Source organism: Rutilus rutilus (genome assembly GCF_951802725.1).
Source record: "Rutilus rutilus genome assembly, chromosome: 7".
Lineage (NCBI taxonomy): Eukaryota > Metazoa > Chordata > Actinopteri > Cypriniformes > Leuciscidae > Rutilus > Rutilus rutilus.
The window spans coordinates 48,899,166-48,920,437 of record NC_140221.1 but is presented as its reverse complement, the minus strand read 5'-3'; the positions used below and the strand labels follow the sequence as shown (position 1 = coordinate 48,920,437).

At 41.4% G+C, this 21,272-nt stretch overlaps 1 protein-coding gene and 1 long non-coding RNA gene across 2 annotated transcripts in view; one reads left to right on the top strand and one right to left on the bottom strand.

The window, feature by feature from the left end:
• Positions 1–580: 580 nt before the first annotated feature.
• Positions 581–18,123, bottom strand: thap1 (THAP domain containing, apoptosis associated protein 1). Its single transcript, XM_084413878.1, has 3 exons — positions 17,928–18,123; positions 17,221–17,410; positions 581–2,006 (listed from the first exon to the last, which is right to left on the bottom strand). The coding sequence occupies exons 1-3, from the start codon at positions 17,996–17,998 to the stop codon at positions 1,434–1,436; spliced, it is 834 nt and encodes a 277-aa protein (XP_084270004.1). The 5' UTR covers positions 17,999–18,123; the 3' UTR covers positions 581–1,433.
• Positions 18,124–19,778: 1,655 nt separating this feature from the next.
• Positions 19,779–21,272, top strand: part of LOC311292963 — a 54,154-nt gene continuing 52,660 nt past the window's right edge. Inside the window, exon 1 of the long non-coding RNA XR_014627859.1 lies at positions 19,779–19,843. This is a non-coding gene — a long non-coding RNA (uncharacterized lncRNA). The remainder of the gene's footprint in view (positions 19,844–21,272) is intronic.

Genomic DNA, 21,272 nt, shown 5'->3' with positions numbered 1-21,272 from the left:
TATAATTTAGATTACATTTTGCAACTATACAAACACCTTTGCTCTTCTTGGTGTAGCACCGAGGAGCTTCTTGACCACCTCGGAGACTTCAGCTTGGGTGATGGACAAGTCCCCCTCTGAGCCCTCAGTATACTCAATGGACGACGTGTCGGTGGGATTGAGGAGATCCTCGAAGTATTCCTTCCACCGTCCAACGATACCCCCAGTTCTGTAAACCTAACCCAACCGATAGTCTTTCTCCATGGCCTCACTGAACTCTGCCCAGGCCCGATTTTTTGCCTCCAGAACCACCCGGGCTGCAGTCCGCTTGGCCTGCCGGTATCCTGAGGAAACTGACGGGCCTGGACAGAGTTCAGTGAGGCCATGGAGAAAGACTATCGGTCCCACAAGCCAGCCAGGCCTGATAGGACTCCTTGTTCCGCACACTATCCCGACACACTATCCCATGTTAATGCCAACGAGTTTATCCGTCTTTTCCCAGTTTACCAGAGCAGATACTATGGTAACACTGTGATGAACTTATTAGCCACCCTTTCATAAATTCAAATGACAAAGAAATCAAAATAACAGATTCGGTAAGTCTCGGTTTGAAGCATGTACCATATTTATTTATTACAATATGACAGTAGTAATTCATATTTTGCTGGAATCTTTCTGTACTCTGGTAAAGTTTTGTGGTGTTTCGAACACGCGTGTCTTTACAGGACCGTGACATCAACATTCAGAAACTCAAGCACAAACAGGTCGAGGAGGAAACAGTCAAACCACCTTAAGGCAACTATGATTGAACTTTTCTCAGCAAAAAAATAATAATCTACTTTTCCCCCAAATATGGCTTAAATTGATTCCATAATTATTACTGTTTTGTGAGCAATAAATTAATCAGCAAGAAGCAAAAACACAACTAACTCAAAACAGCCCTTTGATACGAGACTATACAGCGACTGAAAAAGTGTTTAGTAAAGTCCAGTTTGGTCATCTTAGTACATTAATCAAATAAAAATAAACTATTCAGTAACATTTCTAGACGTTTAAATTATAAATACATTTAATAACTGAACAAACACTGATCTGCAAATCTCCTGAAAATGAGAACCTGATTGACTGAAGCGTTGGTCATCGGATCAGTGTCTTTCTCCAGTGTTCCTCGAGTTATTTCTCACTCAGCACTGAAGAGCACAGACGGTCTCAACAAGTGCTGAAGGGTTTAGTTACTCTGCCCGGATCGGTTCGGAAACGCTCCAGAATCCTCCGAGACGAGATTGGATGTTCAGTTTGTTCCTGATTCTCTCCTGAAGTGAATCAACGAAGCCATGTCCAGTTCAGCTTCTTGTCTGCCGTCCACACACACTCAGAACACAGGTCATGATTGACAGAGGAAGTCCACACACACTCAGAACACAGGTCATGATTGACAGAAGAATTAAAACCCCTCACAGCGCCCCGATGGTCTCGATGCCCTTCAGCACGTCGTAGATCTCTGTGGGCAGAATGACGAAGGATGACCCCGGCGCTGGGTCCTTCTGGCTCTGGACTCCGCTCATGGTTCTGAAGCGCTCAAGCTCCTGGTCTCCCCCTGGTGCTGTGTCCTTCTGGATCTGGACCCGGCTCATGGGGTCCTTCTGGGTCTGGACCCGGCTCATGGGGGCCTTCTGGATCTGGACCCGGCTCATGGGGGTCTTCTGGCTCTGGACCCGGCTCATGGTTCTGAAGCGCTCGAGCTGCCGCTCCTGACGCCTACACTTCTGCTGGACCGTCTTCAGTCTCTTGCGCAGCTTCTCCATCTGCTCCTGCAGCTGCTCAACCCGCTTCTTCTGCTGACCCGTGTCCTCCACCGTGTAGTTGTGGTCGCAGGACACGCAGGCGCTGAAGTGGGGCTCTCGGATTGGCTCCGGCTCGGCTCTGGTCGGGTCCGGTTCAGGCACTGGCGTCTCCTCGGCATCAGAGAGAGGGAGGCTGAGAGGAAAGTCCAGGTCCGGGCTGAAGGAATCCTCAAGAGACGATGCCTGGGAGGTCATAGGGGCATTTTATTTGCATGCAATATTTCTGAAAGGCTTTAATACACTTGATAAAAATACTGAAATTACCCCTTTATGAGTGGGAAATTTCATAATAGGGAATGATGATAATGGTCTGTTGTTCCACAAGGGGGCAGTAAAGCATCAGTAATGAGGTAAAGTCAGTGCAGTGTGAGAGACTGAAAGATAATGAGGTAAAGTCACTGCAGTGTGAGAGACTGAAAGAATGAGGTAAAGTCACTGCAGTGTGTGAGAGTGAAAGACATCAGTAATGAGGTAAAGTCAGTGCAGTGTGAGAGAGTGAGAGAGTGAAAGACATCAGTAATGAGGTAAAGTCACTGCAGTGTGTGAGACTGAAAGATAATGAGGTAAAGTCACTGCAGTGTATGAGAGTGAAAGACTTCAGTAATGAGGAAAAGTCACTGCAGTGTGTGAGAGTGAAAGACTTCAGTAATGAGGTAAAGTCACTGCAGTGTGAGAGACTGAAAGATAATGAGGTAAAGTCACTGCAGTGTGAGAGACTGAAAGAATGAGGTAAAGTCACTGCAGTGTGTGAGAGTGAAAGACATCAGTAATGAGGTAAAGTCAGTGCAGTGTGAGAGAGTGAGAGAGTGAAAGACATCAGTAATGAGGTAAAGTCACTGCAGTGTGTGAGACTGAAAGATAATGAGGTAAAGTCACTGCAGTGTATGAGAGTGAAAGACTTCAGTAATGAGGAAAAGTCACTGCAGTGTGTGAGAGTGAAAGACTTCAGTAATGAGGTAAAGTCACTGCAGTGTGAGAGACTGAAAGATAATGAGGTAAAGTCTGCAGTGTGAGAGTGAAAGACATCAGTAATGAGGTAAAGTCACTGCAGTGTGTGAGAGTGAAAGACATCAGTAATGAGGTAAAGTCACTGCAGTGTGTGAGAGTGAAAGACATCAGTAATGAGGTAAAGTCACTGCAGTGTGAGAGTGAAAGACATCAGTAATGAGGTAAAGTCACTGCAGTGTGTGAGAGTGAAAGACATCAGTAATGAGGTAAAGTCACTGCAGTGTGTGAGAGTGAAAGACATCAGTAATGAGGTAAAGTCACTGCAGTGTGAGAGACTGAAAGATAATGAGGTAAAGTCACTGCAGTGTGTGAGAGTGAAAGACATCAGTAATGAGGTAAAGTCACTGCAGTGTGTGAGAGTGAAAGACATCAGTAATGAGGTAAAGTCACTGCAGTGTGTGAGAGTGAAAGACATCAGTAATGAGGTAAAGTCACTGCAGTGTGAGAGACTGAAAGATAATGAGGTAAAGTCACTGCAGTGTGTGAGAGTGAAAGACATCAGTAATGAGGTAAAGTCACTGCAGTGTGAGAGAGTTAAAGATAATGAGGTAAAGTCACTGCAGTGTGTGAGAGTGAAAGACATCAGTAATGAGGTAAAGTCACTGCAGTGTGAGAGAGTTAAAGATAATGAGGTAAAGTCACTGCAGTGTGTGAGAGTGAAAGACATCAGTAATGAGGTAAAGTCACTGCAGTGTGAGAGAGTGAAAGATAATGAGGTAAAGTCAGTGCAGTGTAAGAGAGTGAAAGACATCAGTAATGAGGTAAAGTCACTGCAGTGTGTGAGAGTGAAAGACATCAGTAATGAGGTAAAGTCACTGCAGTGTGAGAGACTGAAAGATAATGAGGTAAAGTCACTGCAGTGTGTGAGAGTGAAAGACATCAGTAATGAGGTAAAGTCACTGCAGTGTGTGAGAGTGAAAGACATCAGTAATGAGGTAAAGTCACTGCAGTGTGAGAGAGTGAAAGACATCAGTAATGAGGTAAAGTCACTGCAGTGTGAGAGACTGAAAGATAATGAGGTAAAGTCACTGCAGTGTGAGAGAGTGAAAGACATCAGTAATGAGGTAAAGTCACTGCAGTGTGAGAGAGTGAAAGACATCAGTAATGAGGTAAAGTCACTGCAGTGTGAGAGAGTGAAAGATAATGAGGTAAAGTCACTGCAGTGTGTGAGAGTGAAAGACATCAGTAATGAGGTAGTCACTGCAGTGTGAGAGAGTGAAAGACATCAGTAATGAGGTAAAGTCACTGCAGTGTGAGAGACTGAAAGATAATGAGGTAAAGTCACTGCAGTGTGTGAGACTGAAAGACATCAGTAATGAGGTAAAGTCACTGCAGTGTGTGAGAGTGAAAGACATCAGTAATGAGGTAAAGTCACTGCAGTGTGAGAGACTGAAAGATAATGAGGTAAAGTCACTGCAGTGTGTGAGACTGAAAGACATCAGTAATGAGGTAAAGTCACTGCAGTGTGTGAGAGTGAAAGACATCAGTAATGAGGTAAAGTCACTGCAGTGTGTGAGAGTGAAAGACATCAGTAATGAGGTAAAGTCACTGCAGTGTGAGAGACTGAAAGATAATGAGGTAAAGTCACTGCAGTGAGAGAGAGTGAAAGACATCAGTAATGAGGTAAAGTCACTGCAGTGTGAGAGACTGAAAGATAATGAGGTAAAGTCACTGCAGTGTGAGAAAGTGAAAGACATCAGTAATGAGGTAAAGTCACTGCAGTGAGAGAGAGTGAAAGACATCAGTAATGAGGTAAAGTCACTGCAGTGTGAGAGACTGAAAGATAATGAGGTAAAGTCACTGCAGTGTGAGAAAGTGAAAGACATCAGTAATGAGGTAAAGTCACTGCAGTGTGAGAGAGTGAAAGACATCAGTAATGAGGTAAAGTCACTGCAGTGTGAGAGACTGAAAGATAATGAGGTAAAGTCACTGCAGTGTGAGAGAGTGAAAGACATCAGTAATGAGGTAAAGTCACTGCAGTGTGAGAGAGTGAAAGACATCAGTAATGAGGTAAAGTCACTGCAGTGTGAGAGAGTGAAAGATAATGAGGTAAAGTCACTGCAGTGTGTGAGAGTGAAAGACATCAGTAATGAGGTAGTCACTGCAGTGTGAGAGAGTGAAAGACATCAGTAATGAGGTAAAGTCACTGCAGTGTGAGAGACTGAAAGATAATGAGGTAAAGTCACTGCAGTGTGTGAGACTGAAAGACATCAGTAATGAGGTAAAGTCACTGCAGTGTGAGAGACTGAAAGATAATGAGGTAAAGTCACTGCAGTGTGAGAGAGTGAAAGACATCAGTAATGAGGTAAAGTCACTGCAGTGTGAGAGACTGAAAGATAATGAGGTAAAGTCACTGCAGTGTGTGAGACTGAAAGACATCAGTAATGAGGTAAAGTCACTGCAGTGTGAGAGACTGAAAGATAATGAGGTAAAGTCACTGCAGTGTGAGAGAGTGAAAGACATCAGTAATGAGGTAAAGTCACTGCAGTGTGAGAGAGTGAAAGACATCAGTAATGAGGTAAAGTCACTGCAGTGTGAGAAAGTGAAAGACATCAGTAATGAGGTAAAGTCACTGCAGTGTGAGAGAGTGAAAGACATCAGTAATGAGGTAAAGTCACTGCAGTGTGAGAGAGTGAAAGACATCAGTAATGAGGTAAAGTCACTGCAGTGTGAGAGAGTGAAAGATAATGAGGTAAAGTCACTGCAGTGTGTGAGAGTGAAAGACATCAGTAATGAGGTAGTCACTGCAGTGTGAGAGAGTGAAAGACATCAGTAATGAGGTAAAGTCACTGCAGTGTGAGAGACTGAAAGATAATGAGGTAAAGTCACTGCAGTGTGTGAGACTGAAAGACATCAGTAATGAGGTAAAGTCACTGCAGTGTGAGAGAGTGAAAGACATCAGTAATGAGGTAAAGTCACTGCAGTGTGTGAGAGTGAAAGACATCAGTAATGAGGTAAAGTCACTGCAGTGTGAGAGACTGAAAGATAATGAGGTAAAGTCACTGCAGTGTGTGAGACTGAAAGACATCAGTAATGAGGTAAAGTCACTGCAGTGTGTGAGAGTGAAAGACATCAGTAATGAGGTAAAGTCACTGCAGTGTGTGAGAGTGAAAGACATCAGTAATGAGGTAAAGTCACTGCAGTGTGAGAGACTGAAAGATAATGAGGTAAAGTCACTGCAGTGTGAGAAAGTGAAAGACATCAGTAATGAGGTAAAGTCACTGCAGTGTGTGAGAGTGAAAGACATCAGTAATGAGGTAAAGTCACTGCAGTGTGAGAGACTGAAAGATAATGAGGTAAAGTCACTGCAGTGTGAGAGAGTGAAAGACATCAGTAATGAGGTAAAGTCACTGCAGTGTGAGAGAGTGAAAGACATCAGTAATGAGGTAAAGTCACTGCAGTGTGAGAGAGTGAAAGACATCAGTAATGAGGTAAAGTCACTGCAGTGTGAGAGAGTGAAAGACATCAGTAATGAGGTAAAGTCACTGCAGTGAGAGACTGAAAGATAATGAGGTAAAGTCACTGCAGTGTGAGAGAGTGAAAGACATCAGTAATGAGGTAAAGTCACTGCAGTGTGTGAGAGTGAAATACATCAGTAATGAGGTAAAGTCACTGCAGTGTGTGAGAGTGAAAGACATCAGTAATGAGGTAAAGTCACTGCAGTGTGTGAGAGTGAAAGACATCAGTAATGAGGTAAAGTCACTGCAGTGTGAGAGAGTGAAAGATAATGAGGTAAAGTCATGCAGTGTGTGAGAGTGAAAGACATCAGTAATGAGGTAAAGTCACTGCAGTGTGTGAGAGTGAAAGACATCAGTAATGAGGTAAAGTCACTGCAGTGTGAGAGAGTAAAAGACATCAGTAATGAGGTAAAGTCACTGCAGTGTGACAGAGTGAAAGACATCAGTAATGAGGTAAAGTCACTGCAGTGTGTGAGAGTGAAAGACATCAGTAATGAGGTAAAGTCACTGCAGTGTGAGAGAGTGAAAGACTTCAGTAATGAGGTAAAGTCACTGCAGTGTGTGAGAGTGAAAGACATCAGTAATGAGGTAAAGTCACTGCAGTGTGTGAGAGTGAAAGACATCAGTAATGAGGTAAAGTCACTGCAGTGTGAGAGAGTGAAAGATAATGAGGTAAAGTCACTGCAGTGTGTGAGAGTGAAAGACATCAGTAATGAGGTAAAGTCACTGCAGTGTGTGAGAGTGAAAGACATCAGTAATGAGGTAAAGTCACTGCAGTGTGAGAGACTGAAAGATAATGAGGTAAAGTCACTGCAGTGTGTGAGAGTGAAAGACATCAGTAATGAGGTAAAGTCACTGCAGTGTGAGAGAGTGAAAGACATCAGTAATGAGGTAAAGTCACTGCAGTGTGAGAGAGTGAAAGACATAAATTACATATTTGATTATCTGGCAACAATATCTAATCTTAAAACCACTAAGAAAAACCCTAAGCAAAAACAAAAGAATGAAAAATGGTTTGATTCGGATTGTAAAAGAATAAAGAAAAATTTAAGACAGCTTGCAAACCAAAAACACAGACAACCAGACGATTCAGATTTGCGTCTTCATTATTGTGAGGAGCTTAAAACATATAAAAACACACTCAGAAAGAAGAAAGAACAGTACATCCAAAATCAGCTCAAAACTATTGAAGATTCTGTCCAGTCAAACAGTTTCTGGGACAACTGGAATCACCTAAACAATAAGAAACATGAACAAATTACAATACAAGACGGAGACACCTGGAAAAATCACTTTGAACAACTCTATAGCAAATTAGACATGAATATAAATCAAACACAAATATATGAAAAATTAAACCATATAGAAAACATAATTGGCAAACACCAAAATCCACTAGACTACCCAATCACAGAAGAAGAGCTGATGGATAAAATACAGGCTCTGCCAACAAAAAAGTCAAGAGGACCAGACGGCATCCTAAACGAGATGCTTAAAAATATAAACCCCAAATTCAAATTGGCCATCATGAAACTGTTCAACTTGGTTCTGAGTGTTGGTCATTTCCCTGACACCTGGAATAGAGGACTCATAACGCCCATATTCAAGAGTGGAGACACATCAGACCCCAACAATTACAGAGGCATCTGTGTGAGCAGCAATCTGGGGAAGCTGTTCTGCAGCGTCATCAACACGAGACTCGTCCACTTCCTCACAGAGCACAGTGTCCTGAGCAAAAGCCAGATCGGATTCCTACCAAATTTTAGAACATCAGACCACATCTTCACCCTACATACCCTGATCGATAAATACATCAACCAAAACAAAACCAAAATTTTCGCTTGCTTTGTAGACTTCCAGAAGGCCTTTGATTCGATTTGGCATGAAGGCCTTCTTTCTAAACTTCTAGAATCAGGTATTGGGGGCAAAACATATAGCATTATAAAAACAATGTACTCAAACAATCAATGTGCAATTAGAATTGGCCATAAACGAACCGAGTTCTTCACTCAAGGGCGGGGTGTGAGACAGGGCTGCCCACTATCACCGACCCTCTTCAACATCTACATTAATGAATTGGCGAAACTCCTAGAAGAATCAGCAGCCCCTGGCCTCACACTTCACGACTCCTCTATAAAGCTCCTGCTGTATGCGGATGATCTGGTCCTGCTGTCTCCAACAGAAGAGGGTCTACAGCAGAACCTGGACATCCTGCATCAGTTCTGTCAGACCTGGGCCCTGACCGTCAACCCAACCAAAACTAAAGTAATAACGTTTCAGAAAAGACCCAGATGTCAGGGAAAGGGACACAAGTTCACCCTTGGTATGACCAAACTTGATCATGTCACAAGCTACACATACCTCGGGCTGAAGATAAGTGCAAACGGAAACCTAAATTTGGCCGTGAATGAACTGAAAGAGAAAGCAAGAAGGGCCTTCTATGCCATCAAAAAATCTATCCAAATTGAAATACCAATCAGAATCTGGCTCAAAATATTCCAATCAGTCATAGAACCAATTGCATTATATGGCAGTGAAGTTTGGGGTCCTCTCCTAAATCACCAATTCGACAAATGGGACAAAAATCCGATTGAAACCCTGCATGCCGAGTTCTGTAAGAGTATCCTGAGAGTACAGAGGAACACGCCGAACAACGCATGCAGGGCAGAATTAGGCCAGTACCCTCTCCTAATACATGTGGAGAAACGAGCCATCAAATTTTGGAAACATCTAAAAATGAGTGACCCCAACTCTTATCATTATAAAGCCCTTCAGAACCATGAGATGAACCCTGAGAAGAGCCCGCTCATTCAGCTGGTCCTGAGGCTCCACACACAGACTAACACCACTAACACTAACCAGCCTCAGGACACTGACACCCTCATCCACACAATCCGGCCCAACCACATTATAAAAGCTCAACGAGAGCATTACCTGACCTACTGGACTCAAACAACACAAAAACAGAGTAAACTAGAATGTTATTTGGCCCTAAACAGAGACTACACAACCGCAGAATACCTGAGTGCAGTGAAGAACTGTACACTCAGAAGAAGAATGACGAGGTACAGACTGAGCAACCACAGCCTGACTGTGGAGACGGGCAGATACAGACAGAGCTGGCTGCCCCGAGAGAGACGCCTCTGCCCATACTGTGACCAGGGAGAGGTGGAGACAGAGCAACACTTTCTCACCAGCTGTCCCAACTATGAGGACATTAGAGGGACTTTTTACACAAAATTTGAAATACTTTGCCCTAACTTCCTAAAGTTGAACAACAAAACACAATTTCAACACCTATTAGGTGAAAAAAGAGATTGTATCCTAATAGCGGCAAGATACATCGATGCCTGCCACAAGAAGAGAGAGTTGACGACTATTCAATGATGCGCTCACACACACACACACACACACACGCTTGTACACAAAACAAACACACAAACACTTACACACTGAATTCTAAGTTGTTCACAGAATTTTGAAATGTTCATAAACTGTTTTACTATTTTTATTTAATTGAATTATTATTATTTATTTTTTTGTACTAAATGTTCAAAATCATTTTATATGTTGTTTTCATGCTTTGGCAATACAAATGTATTTTTGTCATGCCAATAAAGCTTTATTGAATTGAATTGACATCAGTAATGAGGTAAAGTCACTGCAGTGAGAGACTGAAAGATAATGAGGTAAAGTCACTGCAGTGTGAGAGAGTGAAAGACATCAGTAATGAGGTAAAGTCACTGCAGTGTGAGAGAGTGAAAGACATCAGTAATGAGGTAAAGTCACTGCAGTGTGTGAGAGTGAAAGACATCAGTAATGAGGTAAAGTCACTGCAGTGTGAGAGACTGAAAGATAATGAGGTAAAGTCACTGCAGTGTGAGAGAGTGCAAGACATCAGTAATGAGGTAAAGTCAGTGCATTGTGAGAGAGTGAAAGACATCAGTAATGAGGTAAAGTCACTGCAGTGTGAGAGACTGAAAGATAATGAGGTAAAGTCACTGCAGTGTGAGAGACTGAAAGATAATGAGGTAAAGTCACTGCAGTGTGAGAGAGTGAAAGACATCAGTAATGAGGTAAAGTCAGTGCAGTGTGAGAGAGTGAAAGACATCAGTAATGAGGTAAAGTCACTGCAGTGTGAGAGAGTGAAAGACATCAGGAATGAGGTAAAGTCAGTGCAGTGTGAGAGACTGAAAGATAATGAGGTAAAGTCAGTGCAGTGTGAGAGACTGAAAGATAATGAGGTAAAGTCACTGCAGTGTGAGAGACTGAAAGATAATGAGGTAAAGTCACTGCAGTGTGAGAGACTGAAAGATAATGAGGTAAAGTCACTGCAGTGTGAGAGAGTGAAAGACATCAGTAATGAGGTAAAGTCACTGCAGTGTGAGAGAGTGAAAGACATCAGGAATGAGGTAAAGTCAGTGCAGTGTGAGAGACTGAAAGATAATGAGGTAAAGTCACTGCAGTGTGTGAGAGTGAAAGACATCAGTAATGAGGTAAAGTCAGTGCAGTGTGAGAGAGTGAAAGACATCAGTAATGAGGTAAAGTCACTGCAGTGTGTGAGACTGAAAGATAATGAGGTAAAGTCACTGCAGTGTATGAGAGTGAAAGACTTCAGTAATGAGGTAAAGTCACTGCAGTGTGTGAGAGTGAAAGACTTCAGTAATGAGGTTAAGTCACTGCAGTGTGAGAGACTGAAAGATAATGAGGTAAAGTCACTGCAGTGTGTGAGAGTGAAAGACATCAGTAATGAGGTAAAGTCACTGCAGTGTGTGAGAGTGAAAGACATCAGTAATGAGGTAAAGTCACTGCAGTGTGAGAGACTGAAAGATAATGAGGTAAAGTCACTGCAGTGTGTGAGAGTGAAAGACATCCGTAATGAGGTAAAGTCACTGCAGTGTGAGAGAGTGAAATACTTCAGTAATGAGGTAAAGTCACTGCAGTGTGAGAGAGTGAAAGACATCAGTAATGAGGTAAAGTCACTGCAGTGTGAGAGAGTGAAATACTTCAGTAATGAGGTAAAGTCACTGCAGTGTGAGAGAGTGAAAGACATCAGTAATGAGGTAAAGTCACTGCAGTGTGAGAGAGTGAAATACTTCAGTAATGAGGTAAAGTCACTGCAGTGTGAGAGACTGAAAGATAATGAGGTAAAGTCACTGCAGTGTGTGAGAGTGAAAGACATCAGTAATGAGGTAAAGTCACTGCAGTGTGTGAGAGTGAAAGACTTCAGTAATGAGGTAAAGTCACTGCAGTGTGAGAGACTGAAAGATAATGAGGTAAAGTCACTGCAGTGTGTGAGAGTGAAAGACATCAGTAATGAGGTAAAGTCACTGCAGTGTGAGAGAGTGAAAGACATCAGTAATGAGGTAAAGTCACTGCAGTGTGTGAGAGTGAAAGACATCAGTAATGAGGTAAAGTCACTGCAGTGTGAGAGACTGAAAGATAATGAGGTAAAGTCACTGCAGTGTGTGAGAGTGAAAGACATCAGTAATGAGGTAAAGTCACTGCAGTGTGAGAGAGTGAAAGACATCAGTAATGAGGTAAAGTCACTGCAGTGTGAGAGACTGAAAGATAATGAGGTAAAGTCACTGCAGTGTGTGAGAGTGAAAGACATCAGTAATGAGGTAAAGTCACTGCAGTGTGAGAGAGTTAAAGACATCAGTAATGAGGTAAAGTCACTGCAGTGTGAGAGAGTGAAAGACTTCAGTAATGAGGTAAAGTCACTGCAGTGTGAGAGAGTGAAAGATAATGAGGTAAAGTCACTGCAGTGTGTGAGAGTGAAAGACATCAGTAATGAGGTAGTCACTGCAGTGTGAGAGAGTGAAAGATAATGAGGTAAAGTCACTGCAGTGTGTGAGAGTGAAAGACATCAGTAATGAGGTAAAGTCACTGCAGTGTGAGAGAGTTAAAGACATCAGTAATGAGGTAAAGTCACTGCAGTGTGAGAGAGTGAAAGATAATGAGGTAAAGTCACTGCAGTGTGTGAGAGTGAAAGACATCAGTAATGAGGTAAAGTCACTGCAGTGTGAGAGAGTTAAAGACATCAGTAATGAGGTAAAGTCACTGCAGTGTGAGAGAGTGAAAGACATCAGTAATGAGGTAAAGTCACTGCAGTGTGAGAGAGTGAAAGACATCAGTAATGAGGTAAAGTCACTGCAGTGTGAGAGAGTTAAAGACATCAGTAATGAGGTAAAGTCACTGCAGTGTGAGAGAGTGAAAGACATCAGTAATGAGGTAAAGTCACTGCAGTGTGAGAGAGTGAAAGACTTCAGTAATGAGGTAAAGTCACTGCAGTGTGAGAGAGTGAAAGACATCAGTAATGAGGTAAAGTCACTGCAGTGTGAGAGAGTTAAAGACATCAGTAATGAGGTAAAGTCACTGCAGTGTGAGAGAGTGAAAGACATCAGTAATGAGGTAAAGTCACTGCAGTGTGAGAGAGTGAAAGACATCAGTAATGAGGTAAAGTCACTGCAGTGTGTGAGAGTGAAAGACATCAGTAATGAGGTAAAGTCACTGCAGTGTGAGAGAGTTAAAGACATCAGTAATGAGGTAAAGTCACTGCAGTGTGAGAGAGTGAAAGACATCAGTAATGAGGTAAAGTCACTGCAGTGTGAGAGAGTGAAAGACTTCAGTAATGAGGTAAAGTCACTGCAGTGTGAGAGAGTGAAAGACATCAGTAATGAGGTAAAGTCACTGCAGTGTGAGAGAGTTAAAGACATCAGTAATGAGGTAAAGTCACTGCAGTGTGAGAGAGTGAAAGACATCAGTAATGAGGTAAAGTCACTGCAGTGTGTGAGAGTGAAAGACATCAGTAATGAGGTAAAGTCACTGCAGTGTGAGAGACTGAAAGATAATGAGGTAAAGTCACTGCAGTGTGAGAGAGTGAAAGACATCAGTAATGAGGTAAAGTCACTGCAGTGTGTGAGAGTGAAAGACATCAGTAATGAGGTAAAGTCACTGCAGTGTGAGAGAGTGAAAGACATCAGTAATGAGGTAAAGTCACTGCAGTCTGTGAGAGTGAAAGACATCAGTAATGAGGTAAAGTCACTGCAGTGTGTGAGAGTGAAAGACATCAGTAATGAGGTAAAGTCACTGCAGTGTGAGAGACTGAAAGATAATGAGGTAAAGTCACTGCAGTGTGAGAGAGTGAAAGACATCAGTAATGAGGTAAAGTCACTGCAGTGTGTGAGAGTGAAAGACTTCAGTAATGAGGTAAAGTCACTGCAGTGTGAGAGAGTGAAAGACATCAGTAATGAGGTAAAGTCACTGCAGTGTGAGAGAGTTAAAGACATCAGTAATGAGGTAAAGTCACTGCAGTGTGTGAGAGTGAAAGACTTCAGTAATGAGGTAAAGTCACTGCAGTGTGAGAGAGTGAAAGACATCAGTAATGAGGTAAAGTCACTGCAGTGTGAGAGAGTGAAAGACATCAGTAATGAGGTAAAGTCACTGCAGTGTGTGAGAGTGAAAGACATCAGTAATGAGGTAAAGTCACTGCAGTGTGAGAGAGTGAAAGACATCAGTAATGAGGTAAAGTCACTGCAGTGTGTGAGAGTGAAAGACATCAGTAATGAGGTAAAGTCACTGCAGTGTGAGAGACTGAAAGATAATGAGGTAAAGTCACTGCAGTGTGAGAGAGTGAAAGACATCAGTAATGAGGTAAAGTCACTGCAGTGTGTGAGAGTGAAAGACATCAGTAATGAGGTAAAGTCACTGCAGTGTGAGAGAGTGAAAGACATCAGTAATGAGGTAAAGTCACTGCAGTGTGAGAGAGTGAAAGACATCAGTAATGAGGTAAAGTCACTGCAGTGTGTGAGAGTGAAAGACATCAGTAATGAGGTAAAGTCACTGCAGTGTGAGAGACTGAAAGATAATGAGGTAAAGTCACTGCAGTGTGAGAGAGTGAAAGACATCAGTAATGAGGTAAAGTCACTGCAGTGTAAAAGACTTCAGTAATGAGGTAAAGTCACTGCAGTGTGAGAGACTGAAAGATAATGAGGTAAAGTCACTGCAGTGTGAGAGAGTGAAAGACATCAGTAATGAGGCAAAGTCAGTGCATTGTGAGAGAGTGAAAGACATCAGTAATGAGGTAAAGTCACTGCAGTGTGAGAGACTGAAAGATAATGAGGTAGTCAGTGCAGTGTGAGAGAGTGAAAGACATCAGTAATGAGGTAAAGTCAGTGCAGTGTGTGAGAGTGAAAGACATCAGTAATGAGGTAAAGTCACTGCAGTGTGAAAGACTTCAGTAATGAGGTAAAGTCACTGCAGTGTGAGAGACTGAAAGATAATGAGGTAAAGTCACTGCAGTGTGAGAGAGTGAAAGACATCAGTAATGAGGTAAAGTCACTGCAGTGTGAGAGACTGAAAGATAATGAGGTAAAGTCAGTGCAGTGTAAGAGAGTGAAAGACATCAGTAATGAGGTAAAGTCAGTGCAGTGTGAGAGAGTGAAAGATAATGAGGTAAAGTCAGTGCAGTGTGAAAGAGTGAAAGATAATGAGGTAAAGTCAGTGCATTGTGAGAGAGTGAAAGACATCAGTAATGAGGTAAAGTCACTGCAGTGTGAGAGACTGAAAGATAATGAGGTAAAGTCACTGCAGTGTGAGAGAGTGAAAGACATCAGTAATGAGGCAAAGTCAGTGCATTGTGAGAGAGTGAAAGACATCAGTAATGAGGTAAAGTCACTGCAGTGTGAGAGACTGAAAGATAATGAGGTAGTCAGTGCAGTGTGAGAGAGTGAAAGACATCAGTAATGAGGTAAAGTCAGTGCAGTGTGTGAGAGTGAAAGACATCAGTAATGAGGTAAAGTCACTGCAGTGTGAAAGACTTCAGTAATGAGGTAAAGTCACTGCAGTGTGAGAGACTGAAAGATAATGAGGTAAAGTCACTGCAGTGTGAGAGAGTGAAAGACATCAGTAATGAGGTAAAGTCACTGCAGTGTGAGAGAGTGAAAGATAATGAGGTAAAGTCAGTGCAGTGTAAGAGAGTGAAAGACATCAGTAATGAGGTAAAGTCAGTGCAGTGTGAGAGAGTGAAAGATAATGAGGTAAAGTCAGTGCAGTGTGAAAGAGTGAAAGATAATGAGGCAAAGTCAGTGCATTGTGAGAGAGTGAAAGACATCAGTAATGAGGTAAAGTCACTGCAGTGTGAGAGACTGAAAGATAATGAGGTAGTCAGTGCAGTGTGAGAGAGTGAAAGACATCAGTAATGAGGTAAAGTCAGTGCAGTGTGTGAGAGTGAAAGACATCAGTAATGAGGTAAAGTCACTGCAGTGTGAAAGACTTCAGTAATGAGGTAAAGTCACTGCAGTGTGAGAGACTGAAAGATAATGAGGTAAAGTCACTGCAGTGTGAGAGAGTGAAAGACATCAGTAATGAGGTAAAGTCACTGCAGTGTGAGAGAGTGAAAGATAATGAGGTAAAGTCAGTGCAGTGTAAGAGAGTGAAAGACATCAGTAATGAGGTAAAGTCAGTGCAGTGTGAGAGAGTGAAAGATAATGAGGTAAAGTCAGTGCAGTGTGAAAGAGTGAAAGATAATGAGGTAAAGTCAGTGCAGTGTAAGAGAGTGAAAGACATCAGTAATGAGGTAAAGTCAGTGCAGTGTGAGAGAGTGAAAGATAATGAGGTAAAGTCAGTGCAGTGTGAGAGACTGAAAGATAATGAGGTAAAGTCAGTGCAGTGTAAGAGAGTGAAAGACATCAGTAATGAGGTAAAGTCACTGCAGTGTGAGAGAGTGAAAGACATCAGTAATGAGGTAAAGTCAGTGCAGTGTGAGAGAGTGAAAGATAATGAGGTAAAGTCACTGCAGTCTGTGAGAGTGAAAGACATCAGTAATGAGGTAAAGTCAGTGCAGTGTAAGAGAGTGAAAGACATCAGTAATGAGGTAAAGTCAGTGCAGTGTGAGAGAGTGAAAGATAATGAGGTAAAGTCACTGCAGTGTGAGAGACTGAAAGATAATGAGGTAAAGTCACTGCAGTGTGTGAGAGTGAAAGACATCAGTAATGAGGTAAAGTCACTGCAGTGTGTGAGAGTGAAAGACATCAGTAATGAGGTAAAGTCAGTGCAGTGTGAGAGAGTGAAAGATAATGAGGTAAAGTCACTGCAGTGTGTGAGAGTGAAAGACATCAGTAATGAGGTAAAGTCACTGCTGTGTGAGAGAGTGAAATACTTCAGTAATGAGGTAAAGTCACTGCAGTGTGAGAGAGTGAAAGATAATGAGGTAAAGTCTGCAGTGTGAGAGAGTGAAAGACATCAGTAATGAGGTAAAGTCAGTGCAGTGTGAGAGAGTGAAAGACATCAGTAATGAGGTAAAGTCACTGCAGTGTGAGAGAGTGTAAGACATCAGTAATGAGGTAAAGTCACTGCAGTGTGAGAGAGTGAAAGATAATGAGGTAAAGTCACTGCAGTGTGAGAGAGTGAAAGATAATGAGGTAAAGTCACTGCAGTGTGAGAGAGTGAAAGATAATGAGGTAAAGTCACTGCAGTGTGAGAGAGTGAAAGACTTCAGTAATGAGGTAAAATCACTGCAGTGTGAGAGAGTGAAAGATAATGAGGTAAAGTCACTGCAGTGTGAGAGAGTGAAAGATAATGAGGTAAAGTCACTGCAGTGTGAGAGAGTGAAAGATAATGAGGTAAAGTCACTGCAGTGTGAGAGAGTGAAAGACATCAGTAATGAGGTAAAGTCACTGCAGTGTGAGAGAGTGAAAGACATCAGTAATGAGGTAAAGTCACTGCAGTGTGAGAGAGTGAAAGATAATGAGGTAAAGTCACTGCAGTGTGAGAGAGTGAAAGACATCAGTAATGAGGTAAAGTCACTGCAGTGTGAGAGAGTGAAAGACATCAGTAATGAGGTAAAGTCACTGCAGTGTGAGAGAGTGAAAGATAATGAGGTAAAGTCACTGCAGTGAGAGAGACTGAAAGATAATGAGGTAAAGTACCTGTAGTTTGCTGAAGCTGAAGAGCGAGGGCACTGCGTTGTCCTTCAGCACACGGTTGTTGCACTGGTGTTTGAAACAGTCGCTGGTGAAGTGCTGAGAGCAGATGTTGCTGTACTTGGTGGGCTTGAAGTTTCTTCTCTTTATGGCGGACACCCATTTTCCACAGATGTCCGGCCGGGCCAGAGGAAACCTGTCATACACAATAACACCAATGGATTATAATAACATTTGAGAAAATGTTGTGTACAATAAGAGTAATGAACATTCTGTCAATCAAACCTGTATGACTTATTTTCTTCTGTGAAACACAAGCAGATATTCTGAAGAGTTTTGACTTCCAATGTACAGACAAAAACACTGAGACGTTTCTCAAAACATATTTTATTTTCCACAGAAGGAAGAAAGTAATACAGGTTTGAAAATGATGACAGAATCATAATTTACATTATATCATTGAACATTCATATTCCTTAAACTAATCTTTACTATCAAACAAACAATACAGTGCGGCTGTAAAGTTTGTAGCGCCGACAAAGTTGAAGACCAAAATGAGAACCAAACTAAACTAAACTAAACTAAATTAAACTAAACAAACAGTGTCTGAAGCTGCAGCTGATCTACTAGAGTCACACATTAAACAAACACAAGAACTATAGAAATAAAACAACATCGAAACACAGTCAACAACACTGGCGAGTTCAGCTCACTTATGAAAGGAGATGTTTTTATCTTTCTGGTATCTGTTCTTGCATCCATACGCCGAGCAGGACTGGACCATTTTTGGCTTCGATCTGAAATATGAAGATCAGGAATAATAATAATATTGACTGTGGATCTTGTGTGTGAAGCGGAACCTCATGGCTGACAGAGACGCGCTTCATCCGGGTGTTTCTCAAAGATTCAGTGTGTGTTTCTGTGTGATCCTGTGATCTCCGGCAGGAGGCGCTCATCGGCTCACACACACACACACACACACACACACACACACACACTTCCTTTCACACGCCGCATTCAGATCTCACGACGACTGTAAACATTTAAACTCAAAGTGTTATAATCTTTTGATTATATTATGTCCAGTACCATAAAAAAGGCACGTAAATCTTCCCCAGCAATCAATATAATATTCAATTTAACAGTTCCTATACAGTGATCACGGTCTCTGTGATTGGCTGATGCTGAAGTGCGCGGAGGAGAGTAACAGCTCTCAGGAGACAGCGCTGTCCGTGTGTCCAGTCTGGACTGTAATTTACACGTTATTAATAGCATTTACCAACTTTATACACAGTAATCGTTTAAAATAGACAGTCAAAATTCAAAATAAGATCATTAATATTTAGACAAATCGACGTCCGGGCCACCAATTCCCGCCCTTTTCATTCTCCTTCACCACACGACTGTTTTATTTCAGTGCTGAGGCTACGTGAGAATCCTTCAAATCTGATTGGCTGTTCTATGACGACACCGGGAGCACGTCAGGCGATTGGCTGTGATTGTGAATACATGATGATGATGCTGTAGCCCATGAAGACTGAGGTGTACATTTATATTGATCGAACTAAGAAAACTTTACTGTAGGCTATGTTTAATTTTTTATGCTAATAATTATGCTCAGGTACACAAATGATATACCCTGGATATCTTAAAATAGTATTGATAATTATTGACGCGTTATAATCTTTCCAGACACAAACAATTACCAATATAGCAAGTCAATGGAAAAATCACATACAGACTGTAAATGAGTGGTTATGAAGAGGTCATGAACGAAGAGCCCCATCCAACTCCATCATTATGACACATTTATAAATGACCCTCTTGTTTTCAGACACTTAATAATTTGTATTTCATTAATATTTTGGCTAACTCTCCAAGTCTCTCTCTTCACCTGCTGTCTTAAAGAGACACTCAAGTCTCATTCCATCCAGATGTTTAGAAAATAAAACAAGATGAAACCATATCTCTGTGAGTCCACATAAAGCACATGGATATCTTATTGACCCGCTTCAACATTATCATCATGTGACCATCTGGGTTTCTGGTTTCTGATCCAGGGCTTGAGGTGATGCCATTCTGACAGATGATTGACAGGAAGGGTTTCCTCTGCAAACCTCATTCATCTACTCTGAATAGTGTGTTTAGTAATGAGTCTTTATACAGCCATATATACAAGTTACACTGCATATTAGTGGAAAACCTGAAGCAGAAGTGTTCAGTTGTGTTGTTTTTTCAATCTCCTCCTCTGATGAATTGGAAATGTTTTCACTGGACCAGTTTGGTCCACAGATGGTTCTGAAGCTGATCTCATCGGCCTTTAACATCATTTGGATTCGAAGCATAAATCCTCCCTGAATAACCGGTTGTGTTGTGCTGTGTGCGGTTCTGCATCACACACGGTGTGTTTGTGGTGTAAACAGGAAACACACACACACACACACACACACACACACACACACACACACACACACACACACACACACACACACACACACACACACACACACACACACACACACTGGGACAGGAAACCTGTGTGTTATGATGCCTGTGACACACAGCAGACGCTTTGTTTACTCACATGGAACTAGTGTGAGCCTGTCTGAATGAATACATCTAGTATGAGGTATGTCAGCGTTTACGCTTATGCATGTACACATGTTACGTGTGTATGTGTGTGTGTGTGTGTGTGTGTGAATGCATAATTCCCTTGCAGTTTGTCTCATGATTGTAAGTGTCTCCAGTTTGATCACAAATCAGTTTGACAGCATTTCCAAAGATGGTTAAAATATAAGACTGATATTGCTCATGAGGAACTCTAGGCTTTTTATTTGCATGCAGTATTTCTGAAAGGCTTTAATACACTTGATAAAAATGCTGAAATGAGTGTGAACTTTCATAATGAGGAATGATATGAATATGATAATGTTGGTCTGTTGTTCCACAAGAGGGCAGTAAAGCATCAGAAAAGCTTTGTTTGCCTCCCTGATCCGGTCCAGGGGCCGTTTGTATTAAAGCCACTCAGAGTAACATTTTAGTCTTAAGTGTGTCAAAATTCTAAGAATGACACAATGTTACTCTTAAACCTAGACTTAAGAATAAGTGTAATTCATAAAGGTTCCTAAGTGTTAGACTAGGTCTCAGCTCCTGAATTATTTAAGAGCGCTGGAGAGATATACAAACCTAGGAGTAACATGGAGGAGAACACACACTTCAAATGGAAATGTTGGAAAGTTAAATGATGACAGGGAGATAATAAAAGTTTGAAAGATATTATTTATTATTTTTGTAACTGACCTAGTAAGAAATGTTATATCTTCTCCCAATCTGCAAATCAATGCTCTAACTGCAGAAATGAATATTAATATATACTCTTCAACAGCACTAATGTGGCACTGACCACAAACATTCAGTGCGGCCAAACGGTGTTTAATGACCCGACAAGTTTGCTTAAATATTTACATATTTTTAAAATATGAAGGAAGAAGAAAACACTAAACTTAGTGAAGATATATCTGACAAAATTATTTGGCAAAAAAGTTAAACTACAGCTGCAGGTTTTAGAAGAAAAAACTACATTTACTGCATTATTATTATTTGATTGGTCCGCTCTTGTTTTATGTGTTCATCATCTCTTTGATTGACAGCCTGGCCAGAAACTGTATCATTGTGTTATATAATTACAACTAAAACAATCGAGTCCAAGCACAAGTAAACAATATACTTACAAAATTTTTAACACATTTTTAATAATATTTGAATAAAGGGTGAATATGTAAATTTTTCTATGGCATAAATAACTTTTGGCCATTTGACTTTCCAACTGATATTCAAACCATGCGGCAAAATCAAAATCAAGCCACTTTTATGAGGATTGCTCCAGCTTCCCCCCCAACTCATGTTCACATCATCGCTCCAAATGTAAATGAGGAGACATGTATCAAGAGAAAAGAATTCCACAGCTGAAATACTAATTTGTGATAATTTTGCACAATGCAAAGCAATTTTAAAAAATAAATGTAAATATTAAAGTTTTAGTGTCTTAATTGAATGTC